Genomic DNA, 27,932 nt, shown 5'->3' on the forward strand with positions numbered 1-27,932 from the left:
GGGACGTCCGAAGATCGGAGCTTGCGCACTCGGACTCCACCGGCGGCGCAGCCTTTCGCTGCCTAGTCCGCGGGGTCTCCTAGCACGAAGCCAGCGCGGGCTCCACGGTCGGCGTGGCGCGCGCGTGCGCGCGGTCCCCCCTTTGGCCCCCTACCCTGCAGCAAGGGTAGCGTGACGTAATGCAACCTCAGCATGTAGGAGCGCTATAAAGCGGGACGAGGCGGCGCGCCTCTCAGACGCAGAGTAGCTCGTGATTGGCTCGGGCTGCGGAACCTCGGAATCCCGAACGCCAGGACCTTCCAGGTCCACGGCTGCCGCCCCCCCGCGGCAGTGGAGAGCCCGGCCTCCGACTGACTGGCGGCGGGGGAAGGCGGTGACGGTGGCGGCCCCGCGGCGGCGGTGACAGGTAAGGAGACTCCTGAGGAGAAACTCGGGAGCGGCGGCTCTGCCACGCTCAGCGTGTCTCCGTGAGGGGAGAGGCTCCCACCCAGCGTCTCGGGGAGGGCGAAGGGAACAATGGAAGTGGCGTCTAGTCCCCGAGCTTCACCTCTGCCTCCGGAGCCCCGGCTTCCTCCTCCTCCGCCACCGGAGGCCAGGGAAAGGTTGGGAAGTGAGGGTCTCCTCCTCGGTCAGCCCCCTCCTCCCCTGGCTCGGAGCCCCCCGGGGGGAAGCTAGAGCCGTCGTTGTGGCCGTCGGTGGTTTAGGGTGACAGGAAAATGGCGGAAAACAAAACGGTGGAGAGTGCGGCGTCCCCTTGGCATTTTCTCTCAGCGACCCCCCCACCCCCTCCACGTTCCTCTCGCCCGCGCCCCCACGTCGTTGCGGCCGCTCGCGCGGCGGGGCGGCGGTTGACGGGAGCCTTCGGCAAGGCACGCCCGAGGGCTAGCAGGCTCCGCGCTGCTCAAAGTGGCCCGGGGCCGGGTGAAAGGAGGGAGTGGGGTTCCGGGAGCCGTCAGAGCCAGGCTGTGTGTGTGTGTGTCTGTGTGTGGGGGGGTGCCGAGTGCGGCACCAGTCGCCTCAGCCCGATCACCACCATTTTGCCTGGTGGCCGGCTCCCACGTACGGCGGGGCCCGCCGGAGGAGCGAGGGGCGGTGAGCCGGCTGGGCGGCGCGGGGCGGGGGCAGCGCCGGTGACCGCTGCGCCGCGGGGGAGCGGGGAGGGCGCCGCGGGGGACGCCTCCTAGGCTGGGTCTCAGCGCTCCGCTGCGAACGCTCGCCCCGCTCGCTCGCTGGCTCCGCTTGCTCGCCCCGCTCGCTGGCTCTCTTGTTCTTGTTCGCTGGAACATCAGTCGGCTGGGCGACAGCGGAAAGGGCACGTGTGTGCGTTCTGCTGGAAATGATGGAAACTTGGCACGATCGTGGGAAAGGGAGACTTCTGCGGGAAGAGTGCAGCGTCCAAAGCTGCAATATTGCTACTTGCCAGGGCTCCTTTGTCTATCTCCGCAAATACTACTTTCCCATTCTCTTGTCCAGCCGCGTTACCATCATTTCTCTTCCTAGCCCTTGCCCTGTTGACAGCGCAGAGAAGCTCGCTCCCCAACGAGCTGTTTAGAGGAGACCCAGGAGAGTGAATTTTGATTTTTGTGTTTTCGGCTGCCCGTGCATTGATAGAAGGGTGTTTACTTGAAGTGTACTTGCTTGGTTTATCTCACTCAGTTCGATAATCGTCTGTGGTACTCTTGAGAAGGCTGAGAAGCTTAGCTATCTATTGGTTATTAAATACCATACTGCTCTTCCCTTCTTACATTATTTATTATTGATCTTATTGAAACTTGCTATATGTGGCAAAGTATTCCACTTTATTTCTTTGCTATTCGAACAGTATGGTACTTCCCATAATACTTGCCCTGTATGTTGTAGTCTTTACACTTCATTGAGTGCTAGGGCAGATTTTTCTGTGTGGATTTGGCAAAGATAAACCTTGCTCTTGCCTTTTCTTTACTTTCCAAAATAAGGTGTGTTTTTAAAAAACAATTTAAAGAACATTTGGGCTTAGTCAAGCAGTTGAAGGCTAAATGTAATAATATTTTTATATTGTAGTAGGTGTTGGGGGGAATGTCTGGGGGCATCCCTTTGGCTGCTTTTTAGAGCATGTGAGCTTTTTGAAACCTCACCTTACAAGTTGAAGAGTAAAGAAGAACATTCTTAAGTTGTGTAAGAGATTTGGCTAAAAATGTCTTGAACTATCTGATTTCTATTTCCATAATAGGTAAAGACGGTTTTCCCAAAGAAAATGCATTGTTTTGAAGGAAAAAAATAAGAAATTTTGCAGAGTTTACTTTTCAATCCCTAAGAAGATCTACAATTTTTCTTCAGTCCACTTTGTAAAAGGTGATTAACAAATTACTTATTCTTTTCTTGAGTAATTACATAAAAAGTTAAACCATAGAATGGCATTTATAATTGTTTTATTAGTTATCTGATAAGGCAAGCAAATGACAAAATTGTCCACATAGTATACTTTTAAGTGTCAAAAATAAATCCTTATGGTACTTTTATTGAAATATATGGATATAAAGGTAATTTATGGTGAGCTCCATTGGCCTTTTGTCCTCATCTTGGATGACAGCTAGTCAGAAAGCATACTAATTTGAAAGAAAGGCAAAATACAGCTAAGAAGTCCCCTCCAATAATTTTGCTCTCACACAATTTACGTAATTATTTTCCTACTTAGACACAATTATCCACTGATAGAGCATATTTTTGTGTCCAAAGTATACAGCTTAAATGTTTAATAAAGAGAACTCCAAGACTCTTCTGCCTGTTGGGTAGCTGTTTCTGTACAGCAGGGGTGGGGGTGGAGGGAAGCTTAGCCATACCCTAGTACTTAAGAACTTATTTTGTTTGTGTGACATTGTTCTAAAATTTTCATTATGGACATACCTTTGTGTGATATGGGTCAATATAACAAACACTTCTGAGTAGCAATAAGATAAATACCTTTAAAAATACACACATTTTTATTGTTTGGTTAGAATCTTTTGTTGCTAGGGCAATGCACGTGTGATATGCATTATAAGTAATACATTGAGTGACAACCTCTGGCTTTCTCTTTTATATTGCTTGGTTGCCCTAATGTAGGAAATGAAAAGGGTTCAACTATTATTTAAAAAATTCCGTGAGAATAGCATTATTTTTATTAACATTACTGAAAAATATCAGTGTACAATTCTAAATATTTATATGTGATTGATCTTATCTTTAACCATATTTAGGAAGCTGTCATGTTTCATGAGTCCTCAAAACTGTGACACAAGAGAATGTAGTAGAGTGAGGCCAGAAGTCCTTACTGGTTCAAAGAACTCCGGGGAAACTTGTGATAGAACATTTTGCATTATAAGTAGAAACCCAGGAACCAGAGGTGAATACAATATCTGCAGAGCTCCGCTGCAGGGCTGATCTGGTTCTGGAAGAAATGGATGAGAGCTACTGGATGAAATTCACTAATACTAGACACCCGAGTCCTCTAGTAATGTATAAATATCACAACTATTAATCTGTCGTCATCTTTTCATGTATTAAGTATATTTTAACTGGACCTCAGTCTTGCAGTTTTGTTCTTTTGCTTGTTTTTTAGTCATATTCCTATGGCTCATTACCATAACTGTGCCTCATTTTCTGTTACCTTGGCTTTACTTCCACTTGTCCCTCTTACTTATGGTTCTCACATAAAGCATCTAAGCAGTTTTGAATATTTCTTTTGTAATGAGCTTTGCATACCTGATTGAAATACATAATTTCTATTGTATTTTCTCAAAACAACTAACTTGAAATAAATGCATTTAAACTCTTTTCCAAACCATTTGTTTTACAGATACTTGTGAATGAGCTTTGCTAAGAATGGATTCAGGTGGTGGAAGTCTTGGATTGCACACTTCAGATGCTAGAATGGCTCATACCATGATTATGCAGGATTTTGGTAAAGCATTTTCTTTGTTGTACTTAATTATTATAAAGTAAGAACATATTAAAATAAACCAAGGAATTATAATTACAATGAAGTTTTTAACTTGGAAAATAAGATTGCACAGTTTGTTTTATTAAAGGCATGTATAAAAACCTATTTAAGGTTACATACTTTGTGAAAAGGTTGAAATAAAGATTTTGGATATAAAAGTAGTATTTTAGTAGAAATGAAAAACTATGCATAAGTGCTTAATTGTATCATGTGATAGTATATATTAGTTTTCAGATATAGAAAATGTTAAATCATATTAAGTTGCATTGTTCACAAAGCTAAAATGGGAAGTGCTTCTGTCAATACAAAAAAATAAGATGATTATAAAGACATAAAAGTAAATCATACACTTGGCAATCATGTCCAGATACCATTTCCTCAAGGTTATTACCAATAGAATACACTTCTTTTTAAAAGGTTTATTTATTTGTGTGTGTGTGTGTGTGTGAGAGAGAGAGAGAGAGAGAGAGAGAGAGAGAGTGAGTTTGTCTGTCTGTCTGTCTGTCTGTCTGTGTCACATGTGTGTTGGTACCCAGACAATCCATAAGCAGACCTTGAATTTCCTGGTGCCAGAGTTGTGGATTGCTGTGAGCTGTCTGACATGGGTGCTTAGAACTGAACTCAGGTCCTTTAAGAGCTAGCTAGCACTCTTAACGATTGAGCAATTTCTTCAGCCCAGCTTTTCCTTTTTCCCCCCTAATAAAAGATTCCTTACTTTTATGCCCATTTTTAGTAGCCTTAAGAGAGTAATAATCATTTTGATGAATATTTTAAACTATATTAATAGTCTAAAATACCCTAAATTTTAGGAAGCTTTGTCTGAGTTTTAGAGGAGATAGAAGCATCCAAATTAAAAGAGGCAGGGATGGGATACTAAGAATTGAAGAAAGGATAGGAATAAATGAAAATAGAAATGATAAATTGGTGTAAGAAGGACACAGGACCCATAGGTTAATGTGGAGTTGGTGAAGCTGAAATCAGTGACGGGGGACTACAACTAGTAATACTTTGCTCAATTAAGAAGACGCTGCTATTATTCTCAGTGTAGTGTAATATGCCATTTGCTGCACTATTTTAAGGTTCACAGTAATAAGAATTAGAGGAAGTATATTCTAGTCTTGACAGTAATGTTATTGGCTGAATTACTAATCAACTTTTATAACGAGGAGGTTGACCTAACATTTAAGGTCCTCTTCTATGATTATTTGACATTTGTCAGATTAATACAGTAGGTTACTTCTAAGGTTGAATTTAGTAAGGATTGAGATGATTTTTAAGACGATATATGGAGTTATGAATTTATTCTCCTAAAAGTTATTAATTTATTGAGTGGGTATTGTTGTTTATGAATGATTTAGAAATGATTTGGGGTGGGTAAAAATGTACAGGATTGTGCTCATTAATCTTTGCTGGTGACATGACAGGTTTGAGAGGATCTTTAGAGGTTATCAAAGCACATGCTTGCATATATCTGTTAGTGTGTTTTTACAGAGGATTGAGTGGGACTAAAGACCCAGCTTACACATGAGCATCTCCATCCAACAAGGGATCTTAGGGCATGCAATAAAATAGGGAGAATGGAGGATGCCTGCTACCACAGGTATACTTTCTGTCTGCTTCCTTTTCTCCGTGAGGTTAGCTGCTTTGCTTTACTACATGCTCCCTGCATTCACTCACTGAGGCCAGACCCAGCAGTCCTCTGCTGTATATGTATTGGGGGCCTCATATTAGCTGGTGTATGCTGCCTGTGCTTCAGTGTCCGAGAGATCTCTGGTCCAGATTAGTTGAGACTACTGGTCTTCCTATGGGGTAGTCCTCCTCCACAACTTCAACCATTTCCTAATTCAACCACAGGGGTCCCAGACTTCAGTCCATTGGTTGGGTGTAAGTATCTGCTTCTGTCTCAGTCAACTGCTTGTTGGACCTCTCTGAGGGGAGCCATGCTAGGCTCCTGTTTGTAAGCACACCATAACATCAGTAATAGTGTCAGGCCTTGGAGCCTCACCTTGAGCAGGATTCCAATTTGGGCCTATCACTGGACCTCCTTTCCCTAGGGCTCTTCTCCATTTTTGTCCCTGGAGTTCTTTAGACAGGAACAATTCTGGGTCAAGAGTTTTTGACTGTGGGATGGCAATCTTATCCCTCCACTTGATGCCCTGTCTTTCTGCTGAAGGTGGGCTCTACAAGTTCTCTCTCCCTACTGTAGGGCATTTCATCTAAGGTCCCTCCCTTTGAATCCTGGGCATCTCTCACCTCCCAGGTCTCTGGTACATTCTAGAGGTTCCCCCCTCCTCCTACCTCCTGAGGTTGCCTATTTCCATTCTTTCTACTGGCCCTCAGAGCTTCACTCCTGTCCTGATCATGTTCCCCCTTTCCCCTTCTTCTCCCCCCTCCTACCCAGATCCCTCCCTCTGTCTGCCTATGATGTATATTCTCTTTGTCTATCAGTTTTGTAGAGTTATGGTTATGTCTTTACTTTCATTTTTTTAGATTATAATATAATTACAGTATTTCTGTCTTCCCTTTTCTCTCTCCAAACCATCTCCTGCATCTTTCCTTGATCTCTTTTAAGTTCATGACCTCATTTTTCATTGATGTATATTTCTAAATATTCTTCATGCATGTATATTCCTAAATATAACCTGCTAAGTCTCTGTAAGATTACTTGTATATATAGTTTCATTACTGACTGTTTGGTATTGTATAAGCAATTGGTGTGCTCTTCTCTGAGGAAGACTATTTCTCTCCCACTCTGAGTATTCCTTAGTTTTCCTGTAGTTCCTTGTGTAGGGGTGAGGCCTTGTGTCCATTTTGCCATGACTATTGTTATGTTCTTTTGATGTAATTTAGGATTTTGGTAAAAAAATTTAAGAATGTTGAAAAAGATTTAGAATAGCTGAAAGGGAGGTTGGGTGTGTTGGCATGTGCCTGTAATTCCCGAACTCCTGAGGCAAAGTCAGGTCAATCAAGAGTTCAAGGTCAGCCTTGACTGAATAGCCAGTTTGAAGCCAGCCTGAACTGCATGAGGCCCTGTCTCAAAAGTCAGTACAATAACAATGATCCCAGAGTCTTGGTTGAAAAATCAGCTTCTTTTTTCATTCTTAGCCTTTAATCATTAATAATATAAGCTGGTTTTCATCTTTAACTTCCTGATGAATTGACTATAAGTTGCTTGTATATCTTTACAAAGATAATAGTATCTTTACATTCTTTTAGATAGTACTTTATAAAAAATCATTTGACCTAATGAGTGATCATTAGGTTAAAAAGGCTGTGTACTGGACCATTTCATGTAGATAATACATTTTAAGTAGACCCATAAACTCATATGTACCACTGTAGGATGGAAGAATTTAAAATTCCTCAATAAGGGAATTTATCTTTTTACAGTATGTACAAGCAAGTGGGACTTGGTGCTTACTATGCTTCTCAAAAGAAAAATTAACCCTTTCTCCCTCTTTCAAACTTACTAATATTGTCAAGCTAAATCCTAGTCTAATGTGAGTTAAGATTCTTTCCTCCTAAATCAGGTGTTAAAAGGTTCTAAGGTTAAGTGATATAGCAATTCTTTTTTTTTTTTTTTTTTTTTTTTTTTTTTTTTTTTTTTTTTTTTTTTTTTGGTTTTTTGAGACAGGGTTTCTCTGCGTAGCCTTGGCTGTCCTGGAACTCACTCTGTAGACCAGGCTGGCCTCGAACTCAGAAATCCGCCTGCCTCTGCCTCCCAAGTGCTGGGATTAAAGGCGTGCGCCACCACTGCCCGGCACTAGCGATTCTTTTAAGTTAAAAAAAACCTTAGTGGAACGTCTGTATATTTGTATATTTGTATATTGTATTTGTATATTTGTCATATAATGTATTAATTTATAACAATATCCTGTTGCTTCTTTTTTTTTTCAAAAATTATAGTCATAGAGAGTGGGAAAATTACTATTCATTCTTCCCAGTGCTAGTATACTATTTAACATTTGTATAATACCAAACTCAATAATATTAAAGTTTTAGATAATTCCTGTTCTTTAAAACTATATACCTCATCCATTTTCTATCATTTGAACATATATTTGTGTGTGGATTTTAATTTTTATTTATATCTTGTTTTTTAATTATTTATTTACAATTCAGCCATTGTCTCCCCTCTCGATCCCCTCTCCCACAGTTCCTCATCCCATTTCTCCTCCTAGCCTCCAAGAGGGTGCTCAACCTCCACTCCCCACTAGACCTGCCTCTTTCCTGGAGACGCAAGTCTCTATAGGATGAGACACATCTTCTCCCATTGAGACCAGACCAGGCAGTCCTCAGCTACATATGTACTAGGGGCCTCAGACTGGCCCATGTATGCTCCTGGTTGATGGTTAAGTTTCTGGGAGCTCCCTGAGGTCTGGATTAGTGGGGACTGTTGGTCTTCCTATGGAGTTACTCACCCCTTCAACTTCTTCAATCCTTTCCCTAATTCAAACACAGGGGTCCCTGACTTCAGTTCAATGGTCGGGTATAAGTATCTGCTTCTGTCTCACTCAGCTGCTGGGAGGACCTCTCAGAGGACAGCCTTGCTAGGCTTCTGTCTGTAAGCACATCATAGCATCAATAATAGTGTCAGGCCTTGGTGCCCCCCACCCCCATGAAATGGATCCAAAGTTGGGTCTGTCACTGGATTGCCTTACCTTCCCTTCAGTCTTTTCTCCATTTTTGTCCCCGCAGTTCTTTTAGACAGGAACAATTTTGGGTCAGAAGTTTTGACTGTAGATTAGTAACCCTATACCTCCACTTGAGTCCCTGTGTCTCTACTGTAGGTGGACTCTTCAAGTTCCCTCTCCCCACTGCTGGGGATTTTGGGTAAGGTCACCCCTATCGAATCCTGAGAGTCTCACCTCTCAGGTCTCTGGTACTTTCTAGAGGATCCCTCCCCACTTTCTACCCCCAGGGGCTGCATATTTCCATTCACTTTCTTGGCCCTCTGAGCTTCTCTCCTGCCCCCCCCACCTGATCCTGTTCTCCTTTTCCCTTCCTGTCTTTCCCTTCCCTCTACTTCCTGTGATTATTTTGTACCCTTTCTAAGTAGGATTTAAACATACTTGCTTGGACCTTCCTATCTGTTAAACTTCTTGTGGTCTGTAGGTTGTATCCTAGGTATTGAGTACTTTTTGGCTAATATCCACTTATCAGTGAGTACATACCATTCATGTCCTTTGGGTCTGGGTTATCTCATTTAGGATTATATTTTCTAGATCCATCCATTTGCCTGAAAAATTCATGATGTCCTTGATTTTAGTAGCTGAATAGTATTGCACTTTGTAAATGAACCACAATTTCTGTATCTATTCCTCTGTTGAAGGACATCTGGGTTGTTTCCAGCTTCTAGCTATTACAAATAAGGCTGCTGTGCACACAGTGGAGCATGTGTTTTCGATCTTAGCCATTCTGATAGGTGTAAGGTGGAATCTCAAGGTTGTTTTGATTTGCATTTCCTTGATGACTAACAAGTTTGAACACTTCCACTTCATTAAGTGCTTCTTTGCCTTTGGAGATCCTTCTGCTGTGAATTCTCTGTTTATCTCTGTACTCCGTTTTTAAGATTGGGTTATTTAGGTTTTTGGAGGTTAGCTTCTTGAGTTCTTTATATATTTTGGATATTAGCCCTTTATCAGATGTAGGGTTAGTGAAGATTTTTTTTCCCAATCTGTAGGTTTCTGATTTGTCCTATTGCCTGTCTTTTGCCTTACAGAAGCTTTTCAGTTTCATGAAGTCCCATTTATCAATTGTTGATCTTAGAACCTGAGCTGTTGGTGTTTTGTTCAGGAAATTTCCCCCTGTGCCAATGAGTTCGAGGTTCTTTCCCACTTTCTTTTCTATTAGATTCACACTTTATCTGGTTGTATGTTGAAGTCCTTGATCCACTTGGACTTGAGCTTTGTGCAAGATAATAAATATGGATCTATTTTCATTCTTCTACATAAAGACCACCAATTAGACCAGCATCATTTGTTGAAGATGCTTTCTTTTTGCCACTGGATGTTTTTGTCCTCTTCGTCAAAGATCAAGTGTCTATAGGTATATGGGTTTATGTTTGAGTCTTTGATTCTATTCCATTGATCGAGCTGTCTGTCTCTATACCAATACCATGTGGTCTTTATCACTACTGTTTTGTCATACAGCTTGAGGTCAAGTGTTGTGATTCCCCAGATCTTTTACTGTTGAGAATCATTTTGGCTATCCTGGATTTTTTGTTTTTCCATATAAAGTTTTCCATGTCTGTGAAGAATTGTGCTGGAATTTTGATGGGGATTGAAATTGAATTTGTAGATTGCTTTTGGTAAGATGGACATTTATTTGTGTGTCAATTTCAATTTTTTGTTTTATCTTACTCTTATTTCATATATGTATCACTTTCATTCTGACTATTCTCACCTTTTACTTCTTACCACCCCGTTCACTCTTCCTCGCAACAATTTTCTCACATTCATATCTTTTTATTTCACATTGTGACCTACCAAGATTATCCAGAGCCATCTTTGTGATGGAGTTTAGAGCTAACCTTTGGAGTCTGGTAATATGTGGAGAGGTTATACAGCCAAAGACAGTGATTTCCCTCTCTCCCATATTCTATACGTAGCTAATAGATGAGAGGTAGATAGATCCCCAAGAGCAGTTCTCCTTTCTTTGACTGTTGACACCAGCTGGTCTTGTATGGGTCCAATACAGGTTATGAGAGTTAAAAATTACAATAGTCTAGGTAATGCTATTTGTAACAGTTCACCCTTAGCTTTGGATCTTATGTATATCTAACTCTCTTACCATCTCTTTTTTAGTGTTCCACTGGCTTTTGAAGTGGTGACTTAAGTAATTTTTTAGGGAAAGGCCCACATCTGTCATTTATTTTTTTCATTTTGAGTAGCAGGTCCAAGTTAGGATAAATTTCCATAGATTTTTTTTTTTTCTGGTTGTTGGTTGTATCAGCACCTTACTTGTATTTATCACTGAGTAATAAATTCTGTGGAAAGAATATAGCAGTGTTGATTTAACCAAACATTTATTTGCTGATGGATTGATATTTGGATAATGTTTATTTTCTACTATTATAAATAACAGCTATTGTGAACTATTGTGAATATTTAAGTGTAGTTTTGTATAAACATGTTTTACATTTTCTGGGGAGAAATGCCCTATTTGCAATTGTTGGTTTGTATAGAAAATGAATGTTTAGTTTTGTCATAAACTGTCAAAAACTATTTTTCTGAATGGCTATTAACATTTTGCATTTCCCCAAACACGTACGAGACATATATTCTCTCTGTTTACAAGCTTGGTTTTTATTTTAGTTATTTTAATTAGAGTATAGAGATTTCTCATTTTGACGTTTTTGCTTTTAAAGGACAAATTTTTCTAACATCTTTATTGAGATTTTTTTTGGTTTTTTGCGTTTTTACACTGACCTTTAGCCCTATTCCAAATAATGATGGTATTTTTAGTACAGTTATCAACAATGCTTTTAAATTTTTAATCAAGACATCTAGTACATATTTAAACTATTTTATGTAAGTAGATATTAATTATACATAATGCTTTATTAATAAAATAACTTTACCTTTTTTGAATAATTGTTTGTATTGTAGTGGCTGGAATGGCTGGTACTGCACATATCGATGGAGACCATATTGTAGTTTCAGTTCCTGAAGCTGTATTAGTTTCTGATGTTGTCACAGATGATGGGATAACTCTCGATCATGGCCTTGCAGCTGAAGTTGTCCACGGGCCTGATATTATTACAGAAACTGATGTAGTAACAGAAGGGGTGATTGTTCCTGAAGCTGTTCTTGAAGCTGATGTTGCCATTGAAGAAGATTTGGAAGAAGATGATGGAGATCATATCTTGACTTCTGAGCTAATTACAGAAACCGTTAGGGTACCTGAGCAGGTTTTTGTGGCTGATCTTGTTTCTGGTCCTGATGGACATTTGGGACATGTAGTCCAAGATTGTGTTTCAGGTGTTGACTCTCCCACAATGGTATCAGAAGAAGTTCTTGTAACTAATTCAGATACAGAAACTGTGATTCAAGCAGCTGGTGGTGTTCCTGGTTCTACTGTTACCATAAAAACTGAAGATGATGATGATGATGATGTCAAGAGCACTTCTGAAGACTACTTAATGATATCTTGTAAGTGAAACATAAAATCAATTGCTTGAGATATTAATTTCTATAATATGGAAAGTTATTCTGAGATCAAAGAGAAATTCAATAGCAGTAATAGAAAAATCTTTTTGAAAATAATTTCAAAGCTGTGGTGTTGAGATACCTTTTGGGTTTACCTATATTTTTAATATACTCTGAAATTGCACACCAGAGTAAAGTGGAAGTCAATTAATGTTGTAGAATAAGTATATTTTTGAAAGGCCCAACAGAAACATTAACTAATACAAAATTTTAATGATAAATTATATAATTTCAAAGTGAGAGTTAAATTATGTTGTCTATGCTTTTAAAAAACATAACAGGTACTGGTATTGTCAATAAGCATTTATATAAGAACCTAAGCATAATGTATTTAGATATAAGTTATATGAATTTTTAAAATATTTGTTAAAGCATAAACTTAGTTTGTGTCCTTTCATTCTTTCTAGATTTATGTTTATTCTGCTTGAATGATTATGTATAGTATATGCAAAACTATTTGATGCATTTACTTCAGACTGCTTTGAGGTCTTTACAGCATTCCATTTGAAAGAATAAAATAGGAATATTTTATTATCAGTTTGGGTGTTAGATTTGCAAGAAAAACTATCAAAGATAATAAAAACATCATGTTTTTATGTTTATAAAAGGAGGGAATCCTTCTAGTAGGGGACTTGACTTGAATGTAATCCCTCCTCAGCACACGTGAATGTGGATGTACACATGCACATAGGCCTGTGCAAAAGGAGTGGATATGTTCTTCATAAAGTTTGAAGGAATCATGCTACAAATAGAAAAGGATTAGTTGCATGAGGTCCTGTTTATCAATTTTTGATCTTAGAGCGTGAGCCATTGGTGTTCTGTTCAGGAAACCCCCCCCCCACCCCAGCCATGCCAATGAGTTCAAGGCTCTTTCCCACCTTCTCTTCTATTAGATCCAGTGTATGTGGTTTTATGTTAAGGTTCTTGATCCACTTGGAATTGAGCTTTGTGCAAGGTGACAAATATGGGTCTATTTTCATTTTTCTACATACTGACTACCAGTTAGACCATCTCCATTTATTGAAGATACTTTCTTTTTTTGATTGTATATTTTTGGCTTCTTTGTCAAAGATCAAGTGTTCTTAAGTGTGTGGTTTTATTTCTGGGTCTTCAATTCTATTCCATTGATGTTTTTTGAGGCAGTTTCACATAGTGCAAGCTGGCCTTAAAGTTGTCAGGCACCCAGGATTACCCTTGAACTTCTGATCCTATGAATCCTATGAACTCTTGATTCTGTGTTGAGAGCATTAAGATTGTAGGTATATGCTATCAAGGCCAGCCTGGAAATACTTTGCCACTAAATATTTACATTTTCTCTAACACTACTAAAAGTGTTTGAGGGTGTAAATATGATCAAAATACGTTATATACATATATGGAAATGTTGTGAAACATGTTACTTTGTAAAAATTAGTATATACTAATAAAATTATATGTTATGTATACAAATAAGCAAAAACTAGGTACTTATATTATTCATGGATGTTTTGATTTTCATACCTTAAGTTCATGGGTTCTATGTATGTGCTTCTAAGTCCAATTGAAAAACTTTTTTTCAGAAAAATATTTTGCATATAAATCATAGAAAACATCTAAGGTATGACTACTCAGAATTTTCCCACATTTTGACTGTTTTTACATTTGAACTAGTTACTCTGAATATTTTTTTCTCTTCTTTTAAATCTTCATTTCATTACCTTTTGGTGTCCAGTGGCCATTGAGTCTTTCAAGAAATTATAGAATAAATTGCTATGAAAAAATCCATTTTAAACCAAGATGTCCTTTACTTTTTATCCTCAAAGTATAGACTTTCCAAAATATTTAAGGGCTGAAGTTGAAGACTTAACAGATTCTAGCTTCCTCTTAGGGTACTTTTAGGTCTTGTTAGGATAGGCTTTATAGTTACAGAATTGCTTTTCTCTGCATCTGAATTCAGTCCATATTCAAACTAAACCTTACACCTTCTTTATCCTACCACATGTCTAACATTGTCCACTTGTGCTAAGTAGCTTTGGAATTAATATACAATAACTATGTTTGTCTAATGTTCCAGTTGAACTCTTTTTAAAAAAAATCTAATATTTAAGACATTTTGGGTGATTGTTTCCTTTGTGAAAAGCTTCACTGGAATGAGGAATTTCCTTTATAATGATGCACTATAATGTAACTAAGACTTTTTGCTAAAGAAAGTGAATTCATATAGGAAAGTACCATTCAAACCTCACAAATTTTAATAATAAAAGAAAAATGTTGATATCTTTGCATCATTAAAAATATAACTAGTTTACCAAGATAGAACTTATATACTACAAAATTCCCCTATCTAAAGATTTAAATTGTTTGTTCATTACCACTTCAATTTAAAAGGTTTTAATTATGACAAAATTAAACCTGATAAGCTCTTGAAGTTAATCCCTACTCTATTCATTCTCAGGCAACAGTAACTCTGGTATATAAATTTTGCCTATTTTATTTATATATTTCATGTGAATGGAATCATGTAATATGTGACCATTCCTTTCTGTCTTCTTTGTGTTTCTCAAAGGTCATCCATATCATAGTATTGATCATGTGTGGCATTGATGTTATTACTAAATGAGATTCTATTATACATGTATACTCATTTTGTCACCAGTTCATCAGTTGATGTATACTTTTATGGTTTCTACTTCTTAATTAGTATGAATAAGGATGATAGGAAAAGTGTGTACAAGTTTTTCTGGGGGTAAATATTTTGACTTCTTTTGGCTATGTACCTGAGAAATTTAAGTATGATTTTTGTTTTTCTCATTTTCTGCATTACAAAAGAGATTTTTGCTTAGTGTTTAATCACAATATTATATTAGTATGTTGTATAGTTATATAATACCCACAACATAATCTTATTGATGTACCATAAACATGGCCAAACTCAAAAGCCTATATGTGGCTTTAAAAAGGAGGTCATTAATTTATTAGGTATGTGGGATTGGATATAGAAGCATAAGAGGCATGAAGGAAATGATATAATTACATTTAAAATAAAATTTTCAAGATTAGTAATACACTGTATATTCTGATAAGATGAAATTTTAATCAAATTGTGCCAGCGATCTACAAAAATATAAACAAACAAAAAACCTTCCAGCCTTTTCTGTGCTGCCAAACAGTGTACCTTACTTATATTGTCTTTAATTCTAAAAGAATTTTTTAGGTGTGTTATATTGCTCACTTAAAAGTGGGTCAAGAATCAGTATGGTGGGGTATGCTTTAAGATAAACAAAAATTAAGCTTGAATATCATTCACTTTTTATCTCTATTAAAAACAGTCATTGAAAAGTAGTGCTATTCCTATAGTCAAGGTACATTCCTATAATCTCAGTACTAGAGAGGCAAGGTAGGAAATTTGCCAGCTGTAGGCCTGCTTGGGTTACATAGACATAGCTCTATGTCCTCAAAATAGGAAGAAAAATATTTGAGAATTTATCAAGTCATTTGCTTTCCTAGTAAAACTTTGTAAATGTTATAGTTTCTATAACCAATAATACAAAATAAATATTGGTAAAGCTAAACTCTTCAAAGTACACACCCGTTTAAAAAATATCTATTATTTATTAGATGAAAGTACAGAACAAATTCAGTTTCTCCACACATTTAAAATGCTTAATCTAAGCAGAAAACAGTGGATACATTAAAGTATGAAGCTTTTTTAAAAGCAAAAGTAAAATCAGAAAAATGCCAACAGAAAAAGCAGTGAGGCCATATCAACTATAATTTGAATATTTAAAGGTAAAATTGTGGTGCATAGTTTAGAATTACTCCCAAAATCTATTTTATTACCTGGATCTTACATTTCAATTATAATTTTAAATTAGTGTGATCTAGACAGAAATATGTCTACTTAACCTATTTGCATGTAATAATGAAGTATTTATTAAGTGAGGGTATTTTATTGTCAACTTTGTATTTTGGACCTTTTGACTTTTTTTTTCTTTTCTTTTCTTTTCTTTTCTTTTCTTTTCTTTTCTTTTTTTTTTCTTTTTTGATACACAGTTTCTCTGTTAGCCTTGGCTGTCCTGGAACTCACTCTGTAGACCAGGCTGGCCTCGAACTCAGAAATCCACCTGCCTCTGCCTCCCAAGTGCTGGGATTAAAGGCATGTGCCACCACTGCCCGGCGGACATTTTTTTTTTTAATAAACACTTTTAAAATTGATGAATGAGCAACTTCTTTTTCCTTAATATTTTGTTTGTTTTAGTATTTATATTATCTCATTTTATTTATTATATATATGTGAGATGTATATATATATATATATATATATATGAAAAACCATTAAACAATAACATATTTCATCATCTTAATTCATGACATTGTCACCCCAGAATTGCTAAAAGTGTAATAATATGGTTAGGAGCTATAGTGAGATGGAAATATTAGGTCATTCTTGTATCAGTTAAGTGCTAGCTTTCATTGGCAATAGAATATTCAAACTTTTAAATAGAATGGAATGATTTATGTTTAAACAAGGTAAAAAAAAAGCCTTTCAGAGTTAAAATAATTTGTGAAATGTCTTGTTTTCCATTTCATATGGGCAAAACATTTTTAAGACATATCAAAGGTGAAACTGAACTAGGTAAAGTATATACTTTGACTCCTTTAGATCTACATAAAATTTTAAGTACCAAGGTTATAGCTCTTTAATGCATCTTATTTTTCATAGTTTTAAAATTGTAAGATTTATTCAAGAGCTTCGGTATTTTTATGGTTCAAGTATGGTATTCTGAAGTATGTAATAGCATGATTTTGCTTTAGATTATGCTTTAGTTTTTATAGGAACAAGATTTAAATTAAAATACTAGAGACAATATTTACAGGGGATATGTTGCTTGAATATGACTTATGGTTAGTACAAGATTATTTAAGAGTATATATTTCATAGTTCATGTATAGTTTTCATGTGACATGCCATCTCATCCTCAGAGACTGTAGAACAGAATAAGATTGTATATGTATAATAAAATCTTTAGTGATAGTCTCAAATATGGTTGCTTCATCTTTTTGTATTACTTTTCTAATATGCTCTGAAGCACCAGGTTTTTCATAAGGAAAAAATACCATGAAGCTAAGTATTTTCATTTATACTTTTAAAGCAAAGCATATATAAATTTACACACAAAAAGCTTGTGTTTTTCTTCGAATGCTTCAAAAGGAATATGAACTCTCAGATAATATTTTCTGGATGATTTATGAAGTATTTTTTAACTAAAATTATTTGGACTTTTCTTATCATTTAAAATAATAGGTTTGATTCATTAATTGGCCTTAGAAACAACTGCTTTTTAATTTGGGGTTTGTTTATGTGAACTTATTTTATGGAAGGTATTTTTTTTGTTATTGATCTTAGTGATAAGATTTTATAGGATCTTATTTAAAATGCAGGCTATGCTTCATATCTTAATTGCATATGAAGCAAATACCTAACTAGATAGCTTGATGTTTCAGTGAATATAGAAACATCATATTAAAAAAGCAAAGACACCGTATTTGAAGTCACCACTTATATTTATATTAAAATTATATTCTCTGAAGTTTTAGGAATTACATTAATATCACAGGGGTAGTGTATATGAACTGTAGTGAATAGATATTTATAAACTGCCAAAATCACAAGTCATATTTAAGAAATATGGCCTATGTAAATACATGTTTGCTATATTAAATTTCAGTGCTTCTTACACAGAAACATAGTTTGGGTAATGTTAATTTAAAAAAATATTTTAATGCAATTTTGATCCTGTTATAGCTGATCTTGAGTATTATTTTTCCATGAAACATACCATTTTTAGTGACTGCACAATAGATCACTAAGGGAATATAGCAGGTAGTTGTTTAAAACATTATTTTGTCATTATGCTTAACACTCATTAAATGTCAGTAGTACTTTTACTGAAATAGTTTCCTTTATATTTTGCAGTGGATGATGTGGGAGAGAAGTTAGAGCATATGGGGAACACACCATTAAAAATTGGTAGCGATGGTTCACAAGAAGATGTTAAAGAAGATGGATTTGGTTCAGAAGTGATAAAAGTATATATATTTAAAGCAGAGGCTGAAGATGATGTTGAAATAGGTACAAAATTATTTTAATTCCATGATACAAGAGACATTAGAATTCTTATCTTTCATGGGGATTATTCTAAAATTGTCAAGAGACAAAAATGTTCATAGGCTTCTTAGTGTATTTTTAAAACTGTATATGAATATCTACATATAAAGTGGGAATGGGGAAAATGTCACTCAGATTTTTTCAGCTATGAAACTATTATGGCAGAAAGTTTTGAAACAAATGAAAATAATTTGTATCAGAATAAAGATTATGATGAATGTGTAAAAGCATTGATGACGTAGGAAGGTATTTTGGATTTTAAACCTACTTCTAGCACTTAAATGAAAAAAAAAAACCTTCAATAACTTGTATGTTCTCCCTACTACCTTGTTTCTTCATCTGTATGATGGCCATAATGACAATGACATAAGGTTTTTATGAGAAATGAATGGGCAAATATATATGAAATTATTATAGTGCTTGTCACATAAATGTGATATAACTGTTAACTGAAACAAATGATGAGTGTTTAAGGTATAATTTATATGAGTATTTTAATGGCACTTTGAAGTTTGTTAGAATATTTATATACCCTGTATATCCTCATTAATTCAGAGATTTATTCCATGATATATTTTTAGTTTATGTGTGTTTTAATTTTTAAGGTGGGACAGAAATTGTCACAGAGAGTGAATACACCAGTGGACATTCTGTAGCTGGAGTGCTTGACCAGAGCCGAATGCAGAGAGAGAAAATGGTTTACATGGCAGTGAAAGATTCTTCCCAAGAAGAGGATGATATCAGTAAGATAAAAGGCTTATAATGACTTATAAGAAGCAATAATACAACTTTGAAAGCAATTGATAACAACCATAGATGTACTGGATAACAGCTAAGTTAAAAACAATAAGCCCGTTCTTGCAAATATGGGTCCTTTTAGACATTCCTGAGCCAATATGTTACTCAGATAAGAATACATGAACAATACTCAAATAATATGTTACAAAGAGATGAAGAGTTTATAGTTTTGATGTAATGAAGTTCAAAATATATAGAAATCAAATCATATATTAAATGTATTATATATTATATACATGTATAGTGCACATAAATTCACACAGTCATATAAACACAGGCATAAATTTAAAAATATTTAGATCTGTTAAGTTTCATTTCATGTTAATAATTAATCTCTGAGGTAGAAAATATTATTTTTTATAAGGCAAGTAAATCCTCAGGGAAAATAAGTTGCCCAAGACTGTTACCACACTAGAACTTAAGCATTTGTCTAACTCTACTGCCGATGTTTCCTCTACATGGCAGTAAGCACTTTTGGCCTATCTGGATTTAGCAGTGAAAGGGCTAACTGGTTGATCTCCTGTCACTGAAATATTGGGTGGGTAAGTATTTATACAAGCTGTTCTGCTAGGATATTATGCTGTTCATGGGTAATTGTTTCCTGGGACTCAGGATCACAAGGTAAAATATCCTATTCACATTTGCTTTCTTTTGTCATTTTTCATGCTTTTTGTTTATTTTTCAAGACATTTTATTCTTTTCCTACATTGTCTTCATCTCATTATTCAGTCTTGTCTGAGATTGTATTTGTTTCTTTGCCGTGCTGACAAAACACTATTTTATCACACAAGGGCAAGAGCCTTTTTTTTTCACAGAATTATCTTGATAGTGCTATGTTCTATTTATGCTGCAGTCTAATAACTATTCCTCATGTCTTTCTCTAGCAACCATAGAGAGCTGAATTCTACTTCCATATCACAGCTGAAACTATCAAAACATTTGCTGCTAGGGAATAAAAACGTTTATTTAAGTAATGTTGGTTTCATCTTAAATCTTAAATTTTTAAACTCACTAATTAAATAAGAGGCATGGTAGGTTATGGGAAACTGAGGTATAGGTTTATCTAATGCCATAATTAGATAGGAACATGGAAAACTTAAACCAGCATCTATGGCTATTAAAGAGGAGAAACAAGAAAATATCTTTTCTCAATTGTTTTTATATATTTCTTTTATAATAAATAGATGATAACATGTTTTTAATTATAGGAAAGGCATAAATTAAATTTGATGTTATATTTATGACATTAAATAGAAATATTTTTCACAAAAGTATATAAATTTTCCCTTTATGTTTAAATATTTTAAACCCAATACTATTATCTTTAAATAGTTTTATTCTCTTAGTAGTATACTTAAAACTTTAGCTTCTTGAAGAGTGTCTACTAATTTTTGACAACAGCATTTTATATTTTATGTACATATATATGTATAATGATTATAATTATTTTTAAGTTTATTCAATGACTAGTATATTGATTATTAATCATTATACTAATACTACTATCAAAATAGTATGGGAAAACATTTCTTACTCTATATTATATTGAAAATACTTTCTGACTTTCAAAAAAATCAGGAAAATTTATAGAATAGCACACTTTTCATAAGTTTCCAGTGCATTATGTGTTATAAGACCCTCTTCAAGCATAAATGTTTTATAGATTTAAAAGCCATTTTTAGAGCCAGGCGTGATGGTGCATGTGTCCTGTAATTCCAGGATACAGAAGGCTAAAGCAATAGGATTGTAAGTTTTAGATCAGCTTTGGCTGCAGAGCAAGACCTTGTCTCATAAAGAAAAACAAGCCATTTTTATGGGACTCATTTTTAATATAGGACATGAATAATTTGGGGAAAATTTGTTTTTAGGAGCACTACTTTCCAAAAATATTGAATATAAACTTAATTTAAATTTATACATTTGAAATCAACTAAGATGAAATCTTCAAAACCTAAAGTTTTAAATTGTTTGGAATTTTTACCCATTTATTAAATACTTGAGATTGTAAACAAGTAATTATTTCCAAAATTTAGGTTATGCTGAAATACCAAATGAACTGTACATGGAAGTCATTATAGGGGAAGAGGAAGGAAGTCTCCTTGAGATTCAGCTTGAGGACTCTGATGATAATAAAACAGGTTCCCCTGTTGTCTATCCTGCATCATATGGTAGGACACTAGTATTTTTACCTAAGTACGTAAAGTATGTATTGACTATGCCTTTGAGCAATTAGATATTCTGTGTTATAATGCCACGGTGTGTTGGCTAATTGAATAAAATATTCTGCAGTAAATTGATTCATCACCAGTTACTTTACATGACTTTTTATTACATATCTTATACCACTAAACCTTGCTTAATGCATTTTTGTTAGAATATATTCTAAATCCTACCTGTGTAAGTGAGCAACATAAAATATTTTATTTTGCTGAAATAGAAGTGATCTTTAAAAATTTATCCTCTTTTACAAAAATATATTTCAATTGTTGACACACAAAAAATAAAATTGAAGTTCTGGGAAAAAAATCACATTCTTTAGAATGTATGTTAATTCATTAAGTTTTGTTACCCCATTATGTCTTTTGTTAATTTCATTATTTTTATGTAGCTTACACTTTCCAAACTTCCAGTGTACAATGCATTAATTTATTTAAAGTTTTCTCAAAGTTTTTCATTCAGAAGTCATGCATGTATTTGAACATCATCATTGCTAAGGATATTTTGCAGAAATAGCTACTCAGTTTTTACTTAAGGTGTATAACTGTTCTAGATATTTCTGATTGTAAGGAGGCAGATAATAGTCCCTATTTTCAGTGGAGGGGATTGTTCAATTTTTGGAAGTTTTCAATAGCAAGTGTATTTTATTGAGAAATTGGTGGCAATAGTAAAACTTTATAAACTAAAATATAATCTGGTGGTAGTTCTGTAGGGAGTATATCAATTTATAACTAGTCCTTTTTTGTAGATGAAAGACGAGTTTCCCGAAGGTATGAAGATTGTCAAGCAACAGGTGAGAGAGCATTGTGTAGGAGACAAATTAAATGTACTACTTGATAAGTGAAAACTAATTAGATTATGACTTTAGACAAATTTGTTGGATTTACCTAGTAGAACTTATATAGGAGTTTGCCTCTTAACAACCAACATGTACATACAATGTTTATTAATTTGTGAATGAAATCTATTTTGAATTTCCCTGATGATACAAGTATTAGACAATTTAACACATGGGAAATAAAAGGTTGCTATAGAAAAAATTATACAAAATACTTGAAGAGAAAATGAGTAAGTGTTCATATCAATCAATTGTTAATGTCATTCTTGGATTAAAACTGTCTTCTTAATTTCTATGATCAAATCTAATATGTATATATCATAAATTTATGTCCCAGCTTACTAATAACATTTTTAGTTTAATAGAATTTAGTGTTATTCTGTGATAGATTGGTTTCTTTTCCTTAAAGGAGACTTTTATTTCATGACAAATTATATAATTATTGTTTCTTCCATTGTATAGTTTGACTCTAAAATGTAGGTTTAATACAAATAAAAACACATATATCACAGCACATATGCTAGTCTGACGATTTTATAGATTTAAAATATTAATGTGTGTCTTAGTTCCTGTTATATTGCTGTGAAGAGCTGTGATCAAGTCAATTTTTATTAAAGAAAGCATTTAATTGGGGACTTGTTTATAGTTTCAAAGGGTTAGTCCATTATCATCATGGCAGGAAACATGACAGCAGGCAAATAGCAGGCTTGGGGATGGCAACTTAACCTCCTTATCTACAGGCAGGCAGGTCAGCAGAGAGAAGCTGCATTTAGGGTGGGGTTTTGACACCTCACAGCCTACTCCCACATTCTCCTATAAGGCCACATGCCTCCAACAAGGCTCCTAATCCTTCCCAAACAGTTCCACTAACTGAGAACCAAACATTCAAACATACTAGCCTGTGAAGTCCATGCTCTTTCAATCCACCACAATGTAATTATATGATAGGATAGACTTTCAAGAACTCGTCTTATTAAAGACTTTATTTTGAATGTACTGATCACATTGAAATTACTTGTCATGTCCGTTTTAATACCAAACGTCAGTCTAAAGAATAAATTTTGTATTATATGCATTATTCTAACCTATATATGGATCATCTGTTTTACTTATAACTACCATGGCTGCATTTGTGAAAGTAATTTTTACTCAACAGCTATAATAATCTCCCAAAGGTTTACTACTGAATAAGCTTATCCTTTCTAATTCTTTCTAAACTCTGAACCTAACTCTGGCAATCTATTCCAATCTTCTGGCTCCTTATTCTTTGGCTCCTTCTGTCTTCACCTACCACCTGTCTCTGTAAGAGTATCCAAGTAAAACTGCCTCCTCTCCCTATCTCTCTGTTCTTCTCTCTTAAATTGCTTCTCTTTCCTGTGCTATTCTTTTAAGTAGTCTCTCTTTTCTGCCCCATTCTCCTGAGAGTTGGACATATCCTATTTCTGACTCTGCCTCAAAACTTTCTCTGATTCATCAGTTTGTCTGCCCCTCACTTTTAAATGTGGTTGCTTCTTTCTACAGCTAACCTTACCTTCCTTGTTAGAGATTAAAGGTGTGTACTAAGGGCACTGTCTGTATTTGAGAAATAAGGATTAAAGGTGTACCATTCCAGCTGGATCACAGAACCTAGAAAGTCTTTGGATGTGATGCCTTGCCACAGTAGCCATGTTGCTGGTTTAAAATTCATTTACATATATTGACTAACTTAGTTATATATATTCCGTGACAAATTCCTTCAATTTTCTCAGGTTCTACTTATGAAAAGTTGGTTTGATGCCATAAATTTGTATAGGTTCTTAAAATAATGTTTCTTATGTTAATCTTACCAGTTACTCCTTTAGGATGGTCATGTTGAAGTAACTTAAGTTGTATACTATCATACCAATGTGCTTGCATGTACACAAGAGAATATGAATTAAATTAATGAGAACTAGTGAGAAAATGTGTATACTTTGTGAAATTTAACACCATAATTTAGTAGTGTCACCTGAAGTAATTTACCTACCAAAACCCCCCAAATAGAAATATATGCGGTTCAACAGTTTTTTTTCTATTTGTTTTCAGGAAACACTTTTGACTCAGCATTAGAAAACAGAAGCACTACAGCAGCACAGTACCTTCAAATTTGTGATAGCATGAACACAAATAAAGTACTTAAACAAAAAATCAAGAAGAGGAGAAGGGGAGAAACAAGGCAGTGGCAAACAGGTAAGATATTTCTGTTTTATGAATATTATAGTAATTTTATATGTAATTTTATCTAATACAAGGAAAAAAATCAATGTTTGCATGATAGTTATACCCCTGTATAACCCTGTATATTATATAGATAATTACATATATATTAAGATTTACTTTAAGTCATGTTTTATGTGTGTGTGCATGTGTGTGCCTGTGTGTCTTGTGTGTGTATATGTTTGTGGAGGCCAGTTATAGGTAGTTGTGAACTGCCTGAAATGGGTACAGAAAAACAAACTAAGATCCTTTGCAAGAACATCAAGTATTTTTAATCACTAAGGTATTTCTCTGGCCCTGATAATTATATTTAAACAGTAATATGATTGATGCTTTAAAAGGGCATATTTTCCCCTTATTCAAAAGATATTTTAAAGACAATCTTCAGATGGGTTTAATTATAAAGATGCTTGATGGGGCTGGAGAGATGGCTCAGCGGTTAAGAGCACTGACTGCTCTTCCAGAGGTCCTGAGTTTAATTCCCAGCAACCACATGGTGGCTCACAACCATCTGTAATGGGATCTGATGCCCTCTTCTGGTGTGTCAGAAGACAGTGATGGTGTGCTACATAGAATAAATAAATAAATAAATAAATAAATAAATAAATAAATAAATAAATATGCTTGATTCTTTTTTTGTATTTTATGGCATAGATGAGTAGTCTAGAGAGCCACTTATTCAGTAAACAACTTTACTACAAAAATTTTGTAGTATGCATTTTTATTATATAAGGCTTTTTATTCAACTAGTATTTTCACATAGTAAATTTTTGCTAGTTTCAAGAAACTGTTTCAGAAAACTTTTTAAAGAAGTGTGATCATGATTTCCTTTTCCCCCCTTCCAGCTGTTATAATAGGTCCTGATGGACAGCCCTTGACAGTATACCCTTGCCATATTTGCACAAAAAAGTTTAAATCCAGGGGATTCTTAAAAAGACACATGAAGAATCATCCTGATCATTTGATGAGAAAGAAGTATCAGTGTACAGATTGTGACTTTACAACTAACAAGAAAGTGAGTTTCCATAACCACTTAGAAAGCCATAAGCTCATAAACAAAGTTGATAAAACCCATGAATTTACAGAATACACTCGAAGATACAGAGAAGCTAGTCCACTGAGTTCAAACAAACTCATTTTAAGAGACAAGGAACCGAAGATGCACAAGTGCAAGTACTGTGATTATGAAACTGCTGAACAAGGACTGTTAAATAGACATTTGCTGGCTGTTCATAGCAAGAGTTTTCCTCATGTTTGTGTTGAGTGTGGAAAGGGTTTTCGTCATCCTTCTGAACTCAAGAAACATATGAGAACCCATACTGGTGAGAAGCCATATCAGTGTCGGTATTGTGCATTCAGGTGTGCAGATCAATCAAATCTGAAAACTCACATTAAATCTAAGCATGGTAGCAACTTGCCATATAAATGTGAGCATTGTCCTCAAGCATTTGGTGATGAGAGAGAGCTTCAACGACATCTGGATTTGTTTCAAGGACATAAGACACACCAATGTCCTCATTGTGATCATAAGAGCACCAACTCAAGTGACCTTAAGCGGCACATCATATCTGTCCATACCAAGGACTTTCCTCACAAATGTGAAGTCTGTGATAAAGGTTTTCATCGTCCTTCAGAGCTCAAAAAACATAGTGATATTCATAAGGGTAGGAAGATTCATCAGTGTAGGCATTGTGACTTTAAAACATCAGATCCATTTATTCTTAGTGGCCATATCCTTTCAGTTCATACTAAGGATCAGTCATTGAAGTGTAAAAGGTGCAAGAGAGGATTCAGACAACAGAATGAGCTGAAGAAGCACATGAAGACTCATACTGGAAGGAAGATTTACCAATGTGAATATTGTGAATACAGCACCACAGATGCATCTGGCTTCAAACGACATGTGATTTCAATACATACAAAAGACTATCCACACAGGTGTGAATTCTGCAAGAAGGGATTCCGAAGACCATCAGAAAAAAACCAGCATATAATGAGGCACCACAAGGAGACTCTTATATAGTAACATCGATATAAGGAAAGAAGTTATTTACAAAATGAAACACACTATTTGGGAGGAAAATCTCACTGTTTTATCTGGTTTCAAAGCTTGATATTAAATCATAAATTTACATTCTTTGTATTAAAGATCTTAAAATATCTGGACTAGAAAGGCAATGTCATAGCCCTTTGAAAATTACCTTAAAAATTTAAGAAGTACCATAGTATGGTTGCAGAGGAACTTAACTGTATTTAACAGTATTATATGCATAACTAAACTACTGAGGGGGAGAGTTAAGACACCATATTTGATTGATCACACTAGAGATAAGTGTTTCTGAAAGGAGAATACATAATTGATTTAGAAATGCTTTGCTGTAGCAAGCAGCCTCACTTCTATGCAATTTTAGAAATAGGGTGGGGAAAGAAAATGCAGTCATCCATCAGTCACTTAGTCATTGAACCCTTTATATTGTACCTGGACATTGGATTCCAGAAATGGCAAATGTTTTGTGTATTTGTTACAAGGAATCTCACTCTGAAAAAAACAAGTTACAATGATTCAGTCCTAGTTTAAAAAATAAGAACTTGAGAGTTGTTGATATTTTATCACAAAATATGAAGTTTAAGACATAGCATTCTGTGCTGAAAAGTGAAGTGAAATATAAGAAATAAAAAGTTCCAGTTTTGATGTTCAAGTAGATTCAGTATGGCATATATGATAAAAATGTATTCGAGTCAAATGTGGCTAAAATGGATGCAAGTATGTTAAAAAGTCAACATTATGTTTCTTATAATCTAAATGTTAAACTGAGAGAACAGTTTTCTTAAATATTAAAATATTTAGAATTTTTAGGGCAGTTTTAATAAGTATGACTGTTCAAGTCTTACTTGCTCTAATGTTTAAAGGTGCAATTTTATGCCATTATTGAAAAATTAATTTTTAAACTCTATATACCATATTCTTAACATAAATTTTCAATGAGGTGGTATTTATGCAGTATTTAACAGAACAATATGCTGCCAATAGAGTTTGGAGGTGGGTATTCATTTTACAGTGTATAAATTTAAAATATGCATCCCTTAACAACGCTTTGTGTTAGCATGCTGCAAATCAAAATGGCGCTTAATATTAAAACCTGGTGTAGGGAATTTTAATGAAAATCCTGTTCATAAATGTAATGCATATGATGTGTACTTTTAAGTTTTAGTTGCCCTAATTTAGTTTATATTCAGCTACTCAGCATATGTAATTTTACTTCATGCTATATTGTGGCTTTGTGTTTTAAGTAATATTCACATTTCTGTTTTTGCACCAGATAAGAATCTGTTACTTGAAAATAAATTTTTTATCTTTCTTAACTTCAGAATACTAAATTTGGAAAATCTACTAAACTTGTGTGTTATGTGGCTGTAAATGATGTACACGCTGTAAAATAAGATTGTTACTGTTATGTGGACTTATTATTTCTAAATGTTACTCATCGAAAGGAGCATACAATAAAAAGCATTTATTGCACTTCAAAG

At 35.2% G+C, this 27,932-nt stretch overlaps 1 protein-coding gene across 3 annotated transcripts; it reads left to right on the forward strand.

The window, feature by feature from the left end:
* Positions 1–31: 31 nt before the first annotated feature.
* Positions 32–27,931, forward strand: Znf711 (zinc finger protein 711). Of its 3 annotated transcripts, XM_034485364.2 has the most exons (10): positions 104–406; positions 2,210–2,331; positions 3,815–3,919; positions 11,569–12,111; positions 18,125–18,280; positions 18,922–19,059; positions 21,148–21,282; positions 22,080–22,124; positions 24,234–24,377; positions 25,250–27,931. In XM_034485364.2, the coding sequence occupies exons 3-10, from the start codon at positions 3,841–3,843 to the stop codon at positions 26,425–26,427; spliced, it is 2,418 nt and encodes an 805-aa protein (XP_034341255.1). In that variant the 5' UTR covers positions 104–406; positions 2,210–2,331; positions 3,815–3,840; the 3' UTR covers positions 26,428–27,931. The 3 variants fall into 3 exon arrangements, with proteins under 3 accessions (XP_034341258.1, XP_034341255.1, XP_076775166.1); XM_034485367.2 differs by lacking the exon at positions 21,148–21,282 and having other exon boundaries at positions 32–406; XM_076919051.1 differs by lacking the exons at positions 21,148–21,282; positions 22,080–22,124.
* The last annotated feature ends 1 nt before the right edge of the window (position 27,932 follows it).

This window comes from Arvicanthis niloticus, chromosome X (assembly GCF_011762505.2).
Source record: "Arvicanthis niloticus isolate mArvNil1 chromosome X, mArvNil1.pat.X, whole genome shotgun sequence".
NCBI classification, from domain to species: domain Eukaryota; kingdom Metazoa; phylum Chordata; class Mammalia; order Rodentia; family Muridae; genus Arvicanthis; species Arvicanthis niloticus.